The 19,535-nt window shown below is 47.0% G+C and overlaps 2 protein-coding genes and 1 long non-coding RNA gene across 3 annotated transcripts in view; 2 read left to right on the top strand and 1 right to left on the bottom strand.

Annotated features, from left to right (window-relative positions):
* Positions 1–54: 54 nt before the first annotated feature.
* LOC137524369 (uncharacterized) lies at positions 55–6,031 on the top strand. Its single transcript, XR_011022662.1, has 2 exons — positions 55–174; positions 5,690–6,031. It is a non-coding gene; the product is annotated as an uncharacterized lncRNA (long non-coding RNA).
* On the bottom strand, positions 6,029–17,947 carry PUS3 (pseudouridine synthase 3). The gene is made up of 5 exons (XM_068244136.1): positions 17,881–17,947; positions 16,018–16,390; positions 11,170–11,678; positions 9,341–9,531; positions 6,029–6,546 (listed from the first exon to the last, which is right to left on the bottom strand). Exons 2-5 carry the CDS (start codon positions 16,381–16,383, stop codon positions 6,182–6,184), a joined length of 1,431 nt encoding a protein of 476 aa, XP_068100237.1. The 5' UTR covers positions 16,384–16,390; positions 17,881–17,947; the 3' UTR covers positions 6,029–6,181.
* HYLS1 (HYLS1 centriolar and ciliogenesis associated) overlaps positions 17,941–19,535 on the top strand; it is an 8,270-nt gene continuing 6,675 nt past the window's right edge. Inside the window, exon 1 of the mRNA XM_068244139.1 lies at positions 17,941–18,050. The gene's annotated coding sequence lies outside the window, so the exon portion shown is untranslated. The remainder of the gene's footprint in view (positions 18,051–19,535) is intronic.

Genomic DNA, 19,535 nt, shown 5'->3' with positions numbered 1-19,535 from the left:
GGTGGGCGTGGCTACAAATCGGCACGATTTGTTACCACACCTACCACGCAGTTACTAGGCAACAAGAGAGGAAATAACCCCGTCGCTGGAAATAAACAGGAGCCAATCAGGGACGGAGCTGCTGAAGTTTACCGCAGGCTGTCAAACAGCGAATAGCACCACAGGGGCGACTAGGTGTGGCGATGAGATGTTAATATTTCTAGTTGATGTAGAATTTTAAAAGAAACGTATTCATCTCGAAAATAAATCTATGGAGATGGGATTTGATTGGTTCATTTTAAAGTTGCATACATTTGCCTAATTCTGCATTAATGAATTGCATTTAATTGATTTCCATAGTGGCACCACCACAGCAGTGACATCACTACTTACTTAGCCTCTCCTCTTGGTACCAACCCTGTGGCACAAGATATTAAATGGAAAATTCTTTGAGGGTGTGCCAGGCAGCCCAGTGGCAGTGGGCACAGGACTCTAAGTTTGCTATCATCTGCAAGTGTACAAGGAGCGACTTGTCATCACAATGGGCAATTTTGGCGATTCAAAACTCAAGGCTAGAAAAACATTCTCAGCTACTCCAGTTCTTGTAGTACAGCAAAGTTCCCATTATCCTGAACTCAGGCAACTGGAAGTCTCAAGTACCCGACGTGACCGAGGGGATGATGGGACTGCTTTTAGGGGAGGTTTACCGGTAGACCCCCGGCCATAAAATACCGAGCCTTGAGCGATGTCCTGTAGCTACTATCGACTGGGAGCCGTATATAGACTACGTCGGAAAGACACTAGGAGCTACAAGACGTCACTGGAGGCTCAGGATTTTATCCTGCACTGGAGAGGTTTGTGCTTTTTGGGCCGGTGCTCCAACAATCTAACCTACACCGTCGAAGTAACCTACATCCCATAGCCTTTACTATCCCCTCCCCTAACCCTCCTGCTATATACATTTGATAGGGAATGTAGGCTAATTCAAAGGGTAGGTTATTTCGTCGGAACACCTGTTCCAACCGGCAATCACATGGCTTCAGGCTATCTCAGCTGCTGCTGTATACTAGGGACTTTGCTGCATTAAGGTGCCCACTAAGGATATGATTTTTTTTTTTGTACAATCTCACCATTTCTGTGTAATATGAGGGACTGCCTAAAATATCCACTCAAAGTATATTTACTCAAATGTAACCTTCTACTATATAGATTTTGTAAGATTATACAAAAATATTGTATCATTTGTGGGCACCTTCAAACCTAAAGTCAGGAAACCCAATTCTGGTTAAAGTGAACCTTAAGTCAGGGAAAAAAAATTAGTGTAACTCGCCTGGGGCTTCCCTCAGCCCCCTGCAGCTGATCGGTGCCCTCGCAGCCCCGCTCCGATACCTCCTGGACCCGCCGGCGGCTACTTCTGGTTTCGCAGTCACCGGCCGACAGGCTGGGAACGCGAGTGATTCTTCTTGTTCCCAGCCACAATAGCACCCCCTATGCTGCTATTGCGGCAAGGAAGGCCGCAATAGCACAGTATAGGGGGGCTATTGTGGCTGGGAACAAGAAGAATCACTCGCGTTCCCAGCCTGTCGGCCGGTGACGGCGAAACCAGAAGTAGCCGCCGGCGGGTTCAGGATCATCGGAGCGGGGCTGCGAGGGCACCGATCAGCTGCAGGGGGCTGAGGGAAGCCCCAGGCGAGTTACACTAATTTTTTCCCCTGACTTAAGGTTCATTTTAAATAAATAGGGATGGCTCTGGATACAATAGAACCTTCTTGGTCCTCAGTCCTTCCCACGCTGAAGTTAGACGACTGGCTGGGTGTTCAGCACTCCTCAGGCAGCCTTTGTAAGTACTTGGATCCCTGAGTACTTCCATAGGCTGCCTGAGTACTTTCCACAACCATTACCGATTCGGATCTCTTCCATTAGCTTTATTCACCTCCCCAGGAACTCATACACACCTTGTTTAAAAGAAACCAGAGATGAACGCTTTGGCACAAAATAAACATATCCCCGATAGATTTTACAAAAGAAATACTATACCTGGCATTTTCGCCACTCTGGTGTGCAGTTTTTTGTGGGCTTGGTTTTTTTTACTAAAACTCCATGCAAAATACAGTTCATCAGAAAAGCATATTATTTAGTGGGCTGTGTGCAAATTGAAATTATCATTTCTAAAAACCTCTTATGACTAACAAATATAGATTTAAAAAAAAAAACATTTTTCAATATACCCTTACATTAGCAGACACAGGCATAGCTCCTTCCTTATCATAACAGCGCTCTGTGATGCTGTGAATATACAGAACAGGAAAGCAGCCTCTGCTTTCCTGTTCTGTATATTCACAGCATCACAGAGCGCTGGGGGCAGGCTTGGGCTTGAAAAGACATCAGAGAAGACAGACTCAGTTATAATGATTCCTGAGCAAAGCCGGACTGAATGCTCAGTCGGGGATTTTATCAGGGCTGATAACAAGCAGGCTGAGCAGTGAAGGATGAAAGAGTAGGGTAGGTGTTTTCTCTAATGATCCCACTGGTATATATGGTAAAATACATGAGGGTATATCATCTCTGGTACACTTCAAAAGACGATCATTTGCAGATCAGATTCACTAGGATGGATCTTCAGATGGTTGTCTGATCTGCAGATGAATGTCCGTTTAACAAGGTTTGTATGAGATCTGCAGATAGACTGTGAATGCAATTTGCAGAAACTGATTTTGTGCAGGAAGTGATCTTTTGTAGATACTGACCTTTTGCATGTGTACAGCATCTTTGTGTACATCATTTTGCAAAGATTTTTATCTGATGGGGAGTTCAACTCAATAGAATAGACTGTGTAGGTATGCTTTCATACTACATGGAAGGGGGTAAAATTGGTCTGTGATCTTGCCTTTTATCTGATGTGTGTACCTAGCTTAGGCCACATACACACCTCAGACTATAGTCTTTGGAAAATGAAAGATCACAGACCAATCTTACCACCCTTCATGTAGTATGAGAGCCATACTCTACACAGTCTTTTCTATGGAGCTGAACTCCACATCAGAAAAAAATCTTTGCGAGATGCTGCACACACAGATGCTGTACAGACACAAAAGACCAGTATCTGCAAAAGATCTGTTCCTGCCAAAAATCCATTCCTGCAAATTGCAATGATAGTCTATGAGATCTGCAGATCATCATACACACATGATTTAACTGACATTCATCTGCAGATCAGATCCACCAGGATGGATTTTCAGATCTGCAGATGATTGCTTGATCTGCAGATAAATGTCAGTTAAATCATGTGTGTATGATGATCTGCAGATCTCATAGACTATCATTGCAATTTGCAGGAATGGATTTTTGGCAGAAACAGATCTTTTGCAGATACTGATCTTTTGTGTCTGTACAGCATCTGTGTGTGCAGCATCTTGCAAAGATGTTTTTCTGATGGGGAGTTTAGCTCCATAGAAAAGACTGTGTAGAGTATGGCTCTCATACTACATGAAGGGTGGTAAGATTGGTCTGTGATCTTTCAGTTTCCAAAGACTATAGTCTGATGTGTGTATGAGCCTTTAGGCTCATTTCACACAGACAACCATAAAGCAGGGAATTCACTGCCTGTCAGCTGCTCTCCTGCACCAGCCAGGCAGCCCCGACCGTGGAGAGACCTTAGCATGGCTGTGGCAGCGGCGCTCAGACTCACGTGTTGCGGTCCTCTGCCACCCTGTACCGCCATGGTGTGGTGCTACAATTCAGCAGCATTAAAATTGCACTGGCAGCAGGCAGACAGGAGACTGAACTGCTCAGCAAGCACACAGTTCAGTCATGCATCTGAAAGAGGCCTAAGGGCTGTGGCTGAGACGTGGTCCTAGCTCCCATTACAAGGATCAACTTGAAAGCAGGCCACACATTAGTGTTATGCTAATGCTTCTAGCAAGCAAATACTATGCAGCTTAAAATTGGGCCAATCAAATCACCTTCCTGTCGACTCTGAATGGCCTAATTCCAAGATGCATTGAATTTGCATGCAAGCCAGAATTATTTGCATCTCTCTGATCATCTGTTCACACCACTATACTGTATTGCCCATGTTGAAGGTAAGACACGAAAAAGCACTAAGCTCACATCACTAGCCCTAAGGTCTTGTATTACACAAGCATTAATGCCTGGTACACACATCCGATTTAGATTTGCCAATTTTACCATCTCCATGTAGTATGAAGGTTAACATCCACAATCTGTTCATAGTATTCAAAATCTGTTGGCCCCGATACTACAGGGAGGTGATACAATCGGCCAGTCATTGGCCAATGAAAATTGGGTGTGTATTAACAGGTTTTAAGAGAACCCCTGCCCCTGAGATTAGCAACAAGATTTGTCGCCAACTCGGAGGTAAACACAGGGGAGAGGAATTCCTTGTTCAAACACCCACCAGGGGAATGCTCTCCTTGACCCCGCCTCCTAGGCAGTGGCAGGTTTTGTGGCTACCTGATCTGCTCAGACCCGCAGATCAGGTAGCCTACCTTTTTTTTTTTTTTTTTTTTTTTTCATTTTTTGAGCCATCCTCAGGCTCTCTAAGTTTTTCAGCATTGAGGACTCTTCTGTGGGATCGTTCTGCACAGGCTCCTCCCCAAACATATCAATGAGTCTTGGGCATCCATGACTATTACCAGTCCTTACTTGGCCTTTTTCTGGTAGGTACTGAAGGTAAAAACGTCCATGGTGTATTCACATCAGTAACAATGTCCTCAGAAACTAATGCCTTGCCTCCAAAAGCTCATCACATTACCAAACTGGACAATTGCAAATGAAGAAGTGACACACCACTGGCTGCAAGTAAGTGTTTATAGGCAGAAAGAGCAAACTTCAGGTTACAGACCTAGCATCTGATGGGGGACTGGTTAGGTCAACCAACTGATTGATATGTTGGTGTAATAGATTAAATCAAAGTGATTGAATCTGCAAGGAATTGATTGGGGAATGTGTACAGCCAGGCTTACATATTTGCACAGCATTTCAATTGGTTTAACATACGGTCTATTGATGGTCAAGGCTAGGGGAACTCATGGAGAAGCTCCGATTTGCTGCAATCACATCCTGCTTTAGTACATGATCATGACTGGCCAACCATACACTTGTATATCTATCACTTGACTAAATTGATTCTCCTAGACATGACCATCACTAATAAAGACTTTAAAGAGAACCTGTAATCAAAAAAAAAAAAAAAAAAAAAGTTCCCCTGGGGGGTACACACCTCAGGTGGGGGAAGCCTCCAGATCCTATCGAGGTCTCGCTGTGCCCCTCCGAACAGCGGGAATGTCAATATTTGCGCAGTATATCCGCTCTCCGCTCAGAGATAGGCGGAAATAGCGGATCGCTGTCGTGCTGCTCTACTCCGCAGGTGCATGTCTCCTGCGCCTGCGTAGTAGAGCGGACCTGACAGAGATCGGCTATTTCCGTGCTGAGAGCCGCAACAGCGTCCTCGCTGGAGCCAGGGAAGACAAATATATCAAGCCTTGTCAGGCTTGTCGAGCCAGGCTTGCAGGAGACTTCGGGGGAACCAGCGCTAAATTGCCTGCAGCTACAGGGGTGGGGAAGCCTCATTGGGACCCTAAGGCTTCCCCCAACCGAGGCAAGTACCCCCCAGGGGACTTTTTTCAGTACAGGGTCTCTTTAACTTGGCCATTCCAAAAGATTGACTTTGCTTTTCTCTAACCCACAGGTCTCCAGTCTTCAAGGGACATATCCATGCCAGTGTTTAGGATGAACAGAGAAATGGAGAGGTGTCCTGCTTGATGAACCACACCTTTGAGTTGTGCCAAAAATGGGTGAGGGCCTCGTCCCTTGAGCACTGGAGTTGGGTTGGACAGAGATGTCTAACCGTTCTTTGGTAGAACGACCTGTGTGTTTGGGGTGATTGTCTTGCTGCATGACCCATTGTCTTTTGAGATTCAATTCAGAGAGATGTCTTGACATGGTCTTTTAGAATTTTCTGGTATAGTTCAGAATTAATTGATATAGATTTATATTTACACACCCACATAATAAAGACTGTAGAACATTATACTGTACATCTGTTTATTACATAAAATACATCTCAAGGACACCTACTCCTCCCAATGATGGTTTACCAGTGTAAGAAGCTCCCGATGAAAGTTGCATAGCGAGTTGGACCAGCCAGGAGCCAGTGTCCGTTTCCATGAAAGACTTCTGGCTATGCTGGTTCCTCCCCCACGCTACTCACACACACTCTCTTGGCATTAGGCTGCGTGGAATCGTCTGTGATTTCCTGCTCCTGGGATTCACTTTCTAACTCTTCTTTCCTGCTGATAGGTTTGTGTGCAACCTCCAATTCCCTCCCTTCCTGTGGGTTCCGCCCTATGTTCTGTCGCACATCACCCTCAGGGGTAGTTATTAGTCGTCCTCTCTTAACATAGTGCTGGACTCTCTCCGCCAGCCCCTGACACACTTGCCTCTTCATCAGTGGGGTGTATGTACGAGCACTGACCCCTTCCACAAGGCCACTACTATGGCTGACGATGGCGGGCGGCCTCTGAGGTTGGTCCACTTGCTGCTGCCCTGTAAAGAGAGCTGAAATTACTGCAGGTAAGAGGAAGAGAGAAAGGAGCTTTCAGACTGGACCATTAACCCATTAGCAGCTTCAAAGGAATTATCTCTTGAGATAAGTGCACTGCTCTTGACTTCAGTCAGCAGAACTCTGTGTGCTGTTATTTCTTGGAATGCTTTGATGTCTCTCTGCTAGCAGAGGATATAGAAACTGAAAGCAGAAGTCCTCTCTTATTGCCTCACACTACCCCCTAGGGACAAGTGGCCATAAATACACATTACGGTAGTACTAATTAGTAGCAAGGAAATGTAACAAAAAAAGTTTTATAATAAGTTGGGCTGGAGCACTTGCAAGCCTCTTAATAAATTGGCTGTTGAAAGGGTTAATAGGACCACCACTCTGGCTGGTATACCCACACTAAGGCCTAGTGCACACCAGAGCGGTTCGGCTGCGGTTTGCGATACGCTTGCGGGTGCGGATCCGCTAGGGTAATGTATTTCAATGGGCTGGTGCACACCAGAGCGGGAGGCGTTTTGCAGAAACGCATACTCCCGGGCTGCTGCAGATTTTGGATTGCGGATGCGTTTCTGCCTCAATGTTAAGTATAGGAAAACCGCAAACCGCTCTGAAAAGACCAAATTACTTACGGTAACGTCTTTTCCAGTAGTCGCGAAGACAGCACCCCTCATGAGACTTGTCTCCCTCCAACACACGGACAGGAATCTGCAAAAGATCTAAATTTGCATAATAGGCGGCCCCCAGTATATAAGGCATTAGACATCAATTACCTTCAGTTCTATACAAAAGACACGGACACAGTAATAATGCTCATATAATCTTTAATCCAAATTCTTTTTTTTTTTTTACCCAGGGTGGGTTGTAGGGGTGCTGTCTTCGCGACTACTGGAAAAGACGTTACCGTAAGTAATTTGGTCTTTCCCAGTACGTCAGCTCAGACAGCACCCCTCGTGAGACGATATACACGATATATAATTTCAGGGAGGGACTACAGCCTGCAGAACTTTTCTGCCAAAGGATAGGTGAGAATTAGCCAAAACATTAAGTCTATAGGGCTTCACGAACGTGTTCTGGCTGGACCAGGTTGCTGCCCTGCATATCTGTTCTATCGAGGCTCCTGCCCTCTCTGCCCATGAAGTTGATACAGCTCTTGTGGAATGTGCTTTTACTGGGAAGGACAGCTGTCTGCCCTGTATTTGGTAAGCTTCAGTAATCGCTTGTTTGATTCATCTTGCAAGTGTCGGTTTGGAAGCTTTACTTCCTCTGGATTTCCCCGAAAAGATTACAAACATTGCCTCGGTCTTCCTCCAGGATTTAGTCCTTTCCAGGTAATGGAGCAAGCATCTCCGAACATCTAAACAATGAAGCGTCCTTTCTTTCTCATTCACTGGATTATCACAAAAGGAAGGAATGAACAATTCTTGTGATCTGTGAAATTTAGATACAACCTTAGGCAGAAATGCAATGTCCAATCGTAGGGTTATCCTATCCTCTGAGACCACACAATACGGTTCTTTAATAGATAGGGCCTGCAATTCTCCCAATCTTCTTGCGGTTGTGATTGCTAAGAGGAATGCTGTCTTTATGGATAAAAACCGAAGGTAATTGATGACTAATGCCTTATATACTGGGGGCCGCCTATTATGCAAATTTAGATCTTTTGCAGATTCCTGTCCGTGTGTTGGAGGGAGACAAGTCTAATGAGGGGTGCTGTCTGAGCTGACGTACTGGGAAAACAGCACTTCAGAGCGGTTTGCCAGGCGTTTTTTGTTACGGTAGCTGTTCAGTAACAGCTTTACTGTAACAATACATGAAATCTACTACACCAAAAACGCTTCACAAAACCGCAAAATGCTAGCTGAAACGCTACAGAAAAATAAGAAAAAGCGTTTCAAAATCTGCTAGCATTTTGCGGATCTGCTAGCGTTTTTTGGTGTGCACCAGGCCTAAGAAGAGAGTACAGTGCAGGGCGACTATAAAACACAGAACAGAGAGGGCACAGAATAGAGAGTACACTGCATGAGAGGGTAGCAAAGAGAGGCTACAGTGCAGGGTGATTACAGAGCACAGCAGGGGAGGACAGAGAGGAAAAAGCACAATGCAGGGTGACCACAGAGCACAACAGGGAGAGGACAGTGGAAAGAGCACAGTGCAGGGTGACTACAGAGCACAACAGGGAGAGGACGGTGGGGAGAGAGCACAGTGCAGGGTGACCACAGCAGAGAAATTAATACTGTTTTCTGCCCCTTCCTAGGCGGCTACAAAGCATGACTGGCATACTGCAGAAATAGTAATGATTATCTTGCAATCGAGAGTAACGGGGCACAACTGTCGCCACAAACACATGGCACGCGCATGTCTGGGCGACAGTTGCCCCGTGTGTATGAGGCGCGCACCCCGAACTGTCGCCGGAGACAGCAGTTGCCGTGCGATTGAAAAGTTCAATTGCCGGCAACTTCTGTCTCAGCAACTGTCGCTAGTCCGCCTCGCGTACTGCGTGTGTATGCGGACTAGCGACCTACAGCCAGCAGGGAGCTTCCGGCCGGGGGGACGAAACTGTCGGCGACAGCTTCCGCCGCGTCTCTGCCTATTGGGCAGCGAAGTGTAGCCAGCTGTCGCTCAGGTGGAGCTGTCCCCAAGCTGTTGCGCATTGCGCACACGGCTCCTGTGTGCTAGCAACAGCAACAACGGTGCCTCGTGTGTATGAGGCTTAAGGGATTCCTGGCTGAGAAATGTGCATGTGGACAGGGGGGATGGGGGTAAAAAAAAAAAAAAAAAAAAGTTTACCTGAATTTGTGGTGATCGGCATGGAGTCCAGACAATGCAGCGCCATCCGCAGGATTTCGGTCTTCACTGACTCCTGAGTCCAGAGACGCTGCAGGTGAGATACGACCACACTGTGGTCATCCCATTCACTGACCCAATGCACGTCATCAAACTGGCAGTCATACAGCACCAGCGGAAACTCCACAGCCATACTGCAACACACAAAGTCAGAGGTCACACCCCTCCCATCACCATCCGAAAACACCCACTATCCTCCTACCATTAGAAGTAAGCGTCAGAGGTCACACACCTCCCTGACTATCCTGGATCAAGGTCAGACACACCTCCCCCTACTATTCTGCAAGAAACAAGATCACATGCCCTACCTCTCCCCTACCATCCTAGAACAAGGCCAGAGGTAACAGCCCTCCCCCAAACATAAGTGGAAGCTGCATCCCCACAATACCTCAACACCTCCACCTACCCCCCCCCCCCCCCACTCCAATCTATGTACCCCTTAATGCAACATCCCACCACTGCCTCGCCTGTGTACCCCTCCTCGCTTCATCCAACTACAGCCTGGTCCATGTACCCCTCCTCGCTCCAACCCACCACTGCCTGGCCCGTGTACACCTCCTCGCTCCAACCCACCACTGCCTTGCCTGTGTATCCCTCCTCGCTTCAACCCACCACTGCCTCGCCTGTGTACCCCTCCTCGCTCCAACCCACCACTGCCTGGCCCGTGTATCCCTCCTCGCTTCATCCAACCACAGCCTGGCCCATGTACCCCTCCTCGCTTCAACCCACCACTGCCTGGCCCGTGTACCCCTCCTCGCTCCAACCCACCACTGCCTGGCCCGTGTACCCCTCCTCGCTCCATCCCACCACAGCCTGGCCCGTGTACCCCTCCTCGCTTCAATCCACCACTGCCTGGCCCGTGTACCCCTCCTCGCTCCAACCCACCACTGCCTGGCCCGTGTACCCCTCCTCGCTCCATACCACCACAGCCTGGCCTGTGTACCCCTCCTCGCTCCATCCCACCACTGCCTGGCCTGTGTATCCCTCCTCGCTTCATCCAACCACAGCCTGGCCCGTGTACCCCTCCTCGCTTCATCCCACCACTGCCCGGCCTGTGTATCCCTCCTCGCTCCAACCCACCACTGCCTGGCCCGTGTACACCTCCTCGCTCCATCCCACCACTGCCTGGCCTGTGTATCCGTCCTCGCTCCATCCCACCACTGCCTGGCCTGTGTACCCCTCCTCGCTCCATCCCACCACTGCCTGGCCCGTGTACCCCTCCTCGCTCCATCCCACCACTGCCTGGCCCGTGTACCCCTCCTCGCTCCATACCACCACAGCCTGGCCCGTGTACCCCTCCTCGCTCCATCCCACCACTGCCTGGCCCGTGTACCCCTCCTCGCTCCATCCCACCACTGCCTGGCATGTGTACCCCTCCTCGCTCCATACCACCACAGCCTGGCCCGTGTACCCCTCCTCGCTCCATCCCACCACTGCCTGGCCCGTGTACCCCTCCTCGCTCCATCCCACCACTGCCTGGCCTGTGTACCCCTCCTCGCTCCATACCACCACAGCCTGGCCCGTGTACCACTCCTCGCTCCATCCCACCACTGCCTGGCCTGTGTACCCCTCCTCGCTCCATACCACCACAGCCTGGCCTGTGTACCCCTCCTCGCTCCATACCACCACTGCCTGGCCTTTATAACCACCTCACTGTATCTCCCCATTCCATGAACCATTCACCTTTTCTCACTACCTCACACCCCTTCCTGCTCCATGTACCCCTCCTTGCTAAATCTTACCCTTTTCTTGTCTGTGTCCCCCCTTCTTACTTGTACTGAGGCTTGCATGGATTACTCTTCACATCCAGAAGGTCTTTTATAACTTCAGGTTTCTCTTTGCCCTGACCAATCAAAAACAGAATTCCCATGATGCATCGGACCTGGTGATACAGGAAGGCAAGGCCTGTAATCTCCAGATGGTAGAGCTGAAAAGGACTGCCATCTGCTGGGAGCTCTGGCACTGGTTCCACTCTTGCGCTGAGCACAGTGCGGACAAAGTTCACCACCCCATTGGCCACATCCATCTTGCAGATGTTCCTGAAATCATGAGTTCCTTCAAGCATGCGGGCAGCTTGATCCATGGCTTCAATATCAAGCTGAGCCCGCGGGAATAAATAGCGGTATGTGCGGGAGCGGCAGCTGAAGCGGGCACTGAAGGAGGAGGGAACAGCAGCCCAGGCCAGCACTCTGATGTCAGGTGGGAGCACTCGGTTCAACATCTGTGCATACCGCACCTCCGGCTTCCCTTCAGCAGCAGAGCGCAGGTCCAGCGAGATTACCTGAGAGGGAGGCAAATTATTCTGTTTAGAAGGAATGCAGATAGCTGAACATTAGCATTTGACTTACATGTACAGAGCAGAACTAAAATAAAGATTAAGGAGAAATATGATATGGGGAAAAAAATATTTCTGCTGGTTCAAAGTGGATTGGGGGTGATTCAACTACATTCTGACTATAGTGTCCTTTTCTTATCTGAACTAGGAAGTTTGTTATCTGCTTTTTGAGAAAAGCTTGTTACTGTAGCAAATAAAATAAAATAAAATAAAAAGGCTTCCCACAATCTTGTTGGGCACAATCGTGTTGGGTCAGTACTCTGCAGTCTTCCTAGTACTTAGCTAGTGTTTCATCAAATGCTTTGAAGTCTCCTTGAGCTATTACAACTGAAGAAATTGCTCTGCAAAAAAGAGTGATGAAACATCTTTCATACTCACTGGCTCACTCCGGGTCGTGCACTCAAATACTCAAGCTCCCACACCCACCAAGTTCCTGTCCTGGGTGTCTTTTGTTCTCCAGGATGCCACAGCCTCCTGACTCTAGCAACTCCCCTGGCAAAGCCCCAGTGAATGCATGTGCGGGCCTTTCACTTGTATCCTTGGCCAGAAAGCGTGGCCATGGAACTCTTAGTACGTCAGGGTATATAAATAGTCTTCAGACTACATTCAGAGCTGTTTAATTTACACACATCCCTTGTGTGCACAAAACTCCATCTGCCAGTCATTAGCCCGGTTTCCTCGGTTCTCTGCTCCTGTCTGTCCCAACAGGCATATGTGTCATCCCATCGTTGTTCACAGGGCTGTGGAGTACATAAATCATCCAACTCCTCAGTTTATGAAACCACCGACTCCTGGTACCCAAAATTGCTCCGACTCCTCGACTCCACAGCCCTGGTTGTTCAGTTGGGCGCAGGGTGAGCTGAAAGACATCTTACCCTGCTATCGCTGAAACTCTGGGGCCCACAATAAAAACGATTCCCCGTCTGAGCTGTAGCAACTCGGGGGAGATACGGAATACGGTTTCCAGCTATGGCTCTTGAGAAAGCCCCCTGTGCCGCCTCAGCTGTATTAACATTACGGTCTTTGAGTCAGGCACAGCGTAGCACAGATTAGGTGCCAAGATGACCTGATCCACCCAGACTATGCTCTACCAGCTATAATTCTAGCTTTCATCCACAATCTGCTCTACCAAGCACCATTTCTGATCCCCATTACAGGTAAGGGTAGCCCCAGGAGCAGCAACCTGTTGACCACTGGTAGAAAAGTAGTCCTCTGTTCACTAGTGGAAGTGGCCAATTCACCCTTGTAGGATGCTCTGATAAAGACCAGTGCTGACTTCAACAGAGGCCCTGACAGCCTTCTGGAAAAGAGAAAGATGTCTGGCTGAAATAAAATCTGCCACTAGTTACAGTGATGTGAAAAACTATTTGCCCCCTTCCCGATTTCTTATTCTTTTGCATGTTTGTCACACTTAAATGTTTCTGCTCATCAAAAAACGTTAACTATTAGTCAAAGATAACATAATTTAACACAAAATGCAGTTTTAAATGATGTTTTTTATTATTTAGTGAGAAAAAAAAATCCAAATCTACATGGCCCTGGGTGAAAAAGTGATTGCCCCCCTTGTTAAAAAAATAACTTAACTGTGGTTTATCACCCATGAGTTCAATTTCTGTAGTCACCCCCAGGCCCGATTACTGCCACACCTGTTTCAATCAAGAAATCACTTAAATAGAAGCTATCTGACACAGAGAAGTAGACCAAAAGCACCTCAAAAGCTAGACATCATGCCAAGATCCAAAGAAATTCAGGAACAAATGAGAACAAAAGTAATTGAGATCTATCAGTCTGGTAAAGGTTATAAAGCCATTTCTAAAGCTTTGGGACTCCAGCGAACCACAGTGAGAGCCATTATCCACAAATGGCAAAAACATGGAACAGTGATGAACCTTCCCAGGAGTGGCCGGCCGACCAAAATTACCCCAAGAGCGCAGAGAAAGCTCATCCGAGAGGCCATAAAAGACCCCAGGACAACATCTAAAGAACTGCAGGCCTCACTTGCCTCAATTAAGGTCAATGTTCACGATTCCACCATAAGTAAGAGACTGGGCAAAAACGGCCTGCATGGCAGATATCCAAGGCGCAAACCACTTTTAAGCAAAAAGAACATTAAGGCTTGTCTCAATTTTGCTAAAAAACATCTCAATGATTGCCAAGACTTTGGGGAAAATACCTTGTGGACCGACGAGACAAAATTTTAACTTTTTGGAAGGTGCGTGTCCCGTTACATCTGGCGTAGAAGTAACACAGCATTTCAGCAAAAGAACATCATACCAACAGTAAAATATGTGTGAAGAAACGCGGAAAAGCCACCGTTTCTCAGGGTGAGGCGGCTGGTTCCGCGTCCAGCATGGCGTCACAACGCGGAAAAAACGCCGCATAGGCAGAGCGGCGGAATCCGCATTGGAGGCGGTGAACTTGCCGCATGGCAGTGTCCCTGACAAGGGGGCTGAGCGTGGGGAAGCCGCCGCTGGTGTAGTGAGCGGTGCGGCGGCTCCCACGCTCGGTTCGCTGGATACATTGCAAGACAGTACTGGTGTGGCTGGGACTGATAGTCCACCAGGATTCAAAGTGACGCGCGCGCGCACAGAGGCAGAGCTTATAAAACAGCCAGAAGTGAGTCAGCTGACCAGGCTGGTCAGCTGACAATTTTTACACCTCTCATTGGTCCAGCACTTAGGGAGGGGCCTGGAGAGTGTTCTGGTATATATGCTGCTGGCTGCTCAGTTGCTGGTTGTCTGGCATTGCGATCACTACGTGGTAGCACGCAGACCTGAGTCAGATCCGAAAGTGTGCCGGGACCAGCTGGAGCTGTAATCCTACACTTAGCTAGATTTGTTGATAGTTTAAAGTACTAGTTTGATTGTGATTATCTGTTATGACCTTCTGCCTGTCTGACCATTCTCCTGAACTCTGATCCTGTACTTTGTCATTCTGATACTCTGTTGCCGAACCCCGGCTCGTTCTTAGACTCTGCATCTGCCTTCTGATTTTGTACCTCGATATTTCTGATACCCTGTTGCCGAACCTCGCCTGTACCTTAGACTTCGCCTCTGCCTTCTGAATCTGTACTTTGTCTGTCCGTGTGTTTACGACCTGGCTTGTCCAACCTCGAGAACCGACCTTACTGTTAGAGGCGGTTCCCAGTCCTGATAGTGACACTCCTACTTGAGTGTCACTCTCGTTCTGTCGTTCCTTCTCTCAGCCTGACTCCTCCCTCCGTGAGAGTCCAGAAGGAATTGGGCAGTACTCCTTACTGCTCTGAGGCCAGTCCTCTCATTATTACTGTTTGCACCAAACACTCCACTCAGGTGTCCAGAGGTTAGTTTGCATATCGGATTATCGGTGATACTGCAGATCATCTGTAATCTGGTATATATCTGTATTCCCAGTGATACTGCAGATCACCGGTAATCAGATCCTCTCTGTGCTACACCGATCGTTACAATACGGTGGTGGTAGTGTGATGGTCTGGGGTTGTTTTGCTGCTTCAGGACCTGGAAGGCTTGCTGTGATAGATGGAACCATGAATTCTACTGTCTACCAAAAAATCCTGAAGGAGAATGTCCGGCCATCTGTTCGTCAACTCAAGCTGAAGCGATCTTGGGTGCTGCAGCAGGACAATGACCCAAAACACACCAGCAAATCCACCTCTGAATGGCTGAAGAAAAACAAAAAGACGACTTTGGAGTGGCCTAGTCAAAGTCCTGACCTGAATCCTATTGAGATGTTGTGGCATGACCTTAAAAAGGCGGTTCATGCTAGAAAACCCTCAAATAAAGCTGAATTACAACAATTCTGCAAAGATGAGTGGGCCAAAATTCCTCCAGAGCGCTGTAAAAGACTCGTTGCAAGTTATCGCAAACGCTTGATTGCAGTTATTGCTGCTAAGGGTGGCCCAACCAGTTATTAGGTTCAGGGGGCAATTTCTTTTTCACACGGGGCCATGTAGGTTTTGAGTTTTTTTCTCTCACTAAATAATAAAAACCATCATTTGAAACTGCATTTTGTGTTCAATTATGTTATCTTTGACTAATAGTTAACGGATTTTGATGAGCAGAAACATTTAAGTGTGACAAACATGCAAAAGAATAAGAAATCAGGAAGGAGGCAAATAGTTTTTCCCATCACTGTATTTCTATACATAAACTGAAAAAATAAAAAAAAAATAAAAAAGTTTGTGCAACAAATCGAATTTAATTTTAAAATATTTATATTCCTGGTGTGTTCTGGAGTCGCCACCAGTAAACGACCCCTCGCCCTGCAGTGTACCCTTCCCTCTCACCTGTCCCAGGGCACTGACGCCACGGTCGGTCCTTCCGCAGCGGTGGTAATTTGACGTCTGCCGGTTTTCCACTAGTCGGGTCTTGGTGAGAGCATTAAAGACAACTTCCTCTACTGTATTACTTGTGTTCTCCTGACTGGCAAAGCCCTGATAATTCCAGCCCAGGTACGCCATACGCAGAGCCACGTGTTGCTTTGGGTGGGCTGAGAAGTCGAAAGGCCGCTGTGGACGCTGCTTGCTTCCTTTCCCAGACTTCCTTCCTTCTTGTAAGTCATTCTGGGCCGATGTTTCCTGAAGGCTTTGGAGCTCATTCTCCAACTGACGCACCCTCTTTCTGAGCACCTCCACTTCCTTCTCCACAGACATGGCAGACCTAAAGAATCAGAAAATATGCCAAGTGATGCATCCATCTTATAGCTGTGAAAATGTCGAGACAGGGCCTGCTTCTTGAAATTTCACCCAGAACCTATGCCTAAAATCAAACCAAAATCAAAGTAAAGACTGGAAAGATACTTTCTTGCCGCATCAAGAAATAATAAAAGTGTGAGGTTGAGAGACTACATTCTACACACTGTCAACAATAATGCTAGCTATATTGCCTTTACATGTCGGTCATCATGTATTTGAAGGAGTAAGCACTATTATTATTATTTGTATTTACGGTATATAGCGCCAACATCTTCAGCAGCTCTGTAAAGAGTAGATTGACTCGTCACTTAACTGTCAGAGGGGCTCATAATCTAATCCCTACCATAGTCATATGTCTATGCATGTATCGGGTAATGTATGTATTGTAGTCTAGGGCCAATTTGGGGGTAAGCCAGTTAATTTATCTGTATGATTTTGGGATGTGGGAGGAAAACCGAGTACCCAGGGAACACCCACGCAGACACAGGGAGAACATACAACTCCGTGCAGATAGTGCCCTGGCTGGGATTCGGACTGGGGAAGCTGGGTTGCAAGGCAAGAGTTAACCACTACGCCACCGTGCTGCCCAATCGTATGACAAGGAGGCCCTGTATCTGGGAATGTAAGAATAATTTGACATGGAGGAGGTCCTTTATCTGTAGAAATAATAATACAATAATAGGACAATGATGTCTTCCTACATCTGGGAAATAATAGGACATACAAGAGGTCCTGTATGTGGGATATAATATTATGACATGGCGGAGGCTCCATATCTGAGGAAATAATAATTTGACATAGAGGTAGTCTATCAAGGGAAAAATACAGAGGGATTTATTGGGATGTAGTCAGCAGGTATAGGTACAAATAAGATATATTGGGCTAAATGAAGCTAGACTTGATTGCACTGTAAGAAGGGGTGCACCAAGGGTACATAAGTATATATTCAAGTATTTAGTAGTGTGGGAGAGGAGTTAATTATGATAGATTGGAGTGTATGGAATGGGTGAGGGATACACGAGAATATATTGGGGTATGGAGGAGCACATTGGAATAAATTGGGGACTATGGAGGCGGCAGTAGTACATTTGGATATACTGAGGTGTATGGAATGGATTAAGGATACATGAGAAATTTAACGTATTGGGTGTGAAGTACATGGATTAGAATATACTGAAGTGTATGGAACGGGTGAGGGCTACAGGATAATGTACTAGTATATGGGATACATTAGAATATATTGGGGAGTATGGAGAGGGAAGTAGTACATTAGTATATACTAAAGTATATGGAGAGGGAAGTAGTACATTAGTATATACTAAAGTATATGGAGAGGGAAGTAGTACATTAGGATATACTGAGGTATATGAAGAGGTACATTAGGATATACTGAGGTACATTAGACCACACAGTGGTGTATATAAGTAGTTAGTGTTCACATAACACGCGCCTCACCCTCTCCCGCCCCCGGGTCCGTCTCTCCCGCGTCTTCCGTCTCCGACCGATGACGTCACAACGCGTTGCCCAGAGACACTTTAAACAGTTAGAAGTCCCGCCTATTTCCGGTGAGAGAGAAGACGAAAGAAGCGACCGTTACCGGCTGAGGAGAAGTGCTACGTATCCCGGTGCGTATATCCCCTGTCCTCATATAGAAATATTCACACCCCCGTGTATAACACCCTTTCCCCATACACATCTCCGTTCCCATTTATAGCTTTCATTATATACATACTTGATGTATCCCTGTGTACAATATCTATCAATCAGCTCTCAACTGTGCCTCTTTTGGAGGGACAGTTCCTCTTAGGGAGCCCTGTCCGTCCGTCCTCCTCGTTTGTCCCTCTTTCAGGACGTTGTCCCTCTTTATATGTAAATATATATATATTTTTCTGCTAAAAATGGATTTGATTTACTCTAAACTTTATTACCATCCTTTAAATTGATATAGTACTAATTTTAAAATGTTACTATGAAGAAAAATAGACCAGGATAGAAAGGACCAGTGTGGTTTGAATTATACAACAAAATATTTATCTCATGAAATCTTTATGGTACGTGTGACTAGGGGTGTGATGGAGGTGTGATCAGGGGTGTGGCTTAAGTGTCCTTTCTCATTTCAAAAAGTTGGGAGGTATGATCTATCTATCTATAACCTTATCCCCTGGGATCTGACCGACCTTGACCCCTCTCCCACCCCAACCTACCATACTAAACTTATCTGCCAACTACCCTACACTTGTCCTACCTTTATGCCTCTTTACCCCTAACCTGCTGTACTAACCCTATCCCCTAGATCTGACCCATCTTGGCCCCTCCACCCAGACCTACCATACTAAACTTATCTCCCAACTGCCCTACACTTGTCCTACCTTTATGCCTCTTTACCCCTAACCTACTATACTATCTAACCTTATCTCCTGGGATCTGACCACCTTGACCCCTCTCCACCCCGACCTACCATACTAAACTTATCTGCCAACTGCCCTACACTTGTCCTACCTTTATGCCTCTTTACCCCTAACCTACTATACTATCTAACCCTATCCCCTGGGATCTGACCACCTTGACCCCTCTCCACCCTGACCTACCATACTAAACTTATCTCCCAACTGCCCTACACTTGTCCTACCTTTATGCCTCTTCACCCCTAACCTACTATACTATCAAACCCTATCCCCTGGGATCTGACCACCTTGACCCCTCTCCACCCCAACCTACCATACTAAACTTATCTGCCAACTGCCCTACCTTTATGCCTCTTTACCCCTAACCTACTATACTATCTAGTCTTATCCCCCAGATGCCCAACATCTGACCTGCCTTGACCTGCTCGCCACCCCAACCTACCATAGTAAGCTTATCTCCCAACTGACCTACACTTGACCTACACTGCTCCTCCCTCTAACCCAGTGGTCCTCAAACTAAGGCCTGCTGGCTGAATGTGGCCCCCTGAGGCTTTTTTACCGGCCCCATACACAAAATGTATTAATTATCGATGTGGTCAGCTACATCTTTAAATATTGGTGGTCGGCATATAGAATAAAAGTGCTGGTGCCACCCATCCACATGGAAGCCAGAAAGCAGTAATTCGCTGGTTTCCAATCAAACTC

This window comes from Hyperolius riggenbachi, chromosome 7, assembly GCF_040937935.1.
Source record: "Hyperolius riggenbachi isolate aHypRig1 chromosome 7, aHypRig1.pri, whole genome shotgun sequence".
Taxonomy (NCBI): domain Eukaryota; kingdom Metazoa; phylum Chordata; class Amphibia; order Anura; family Hyperoliidae; genus Hyperolius; species Hyperolius riggenbachi.
This window is presented reverse-complemented; position numbering and strand designations above follow the sequence as displayed.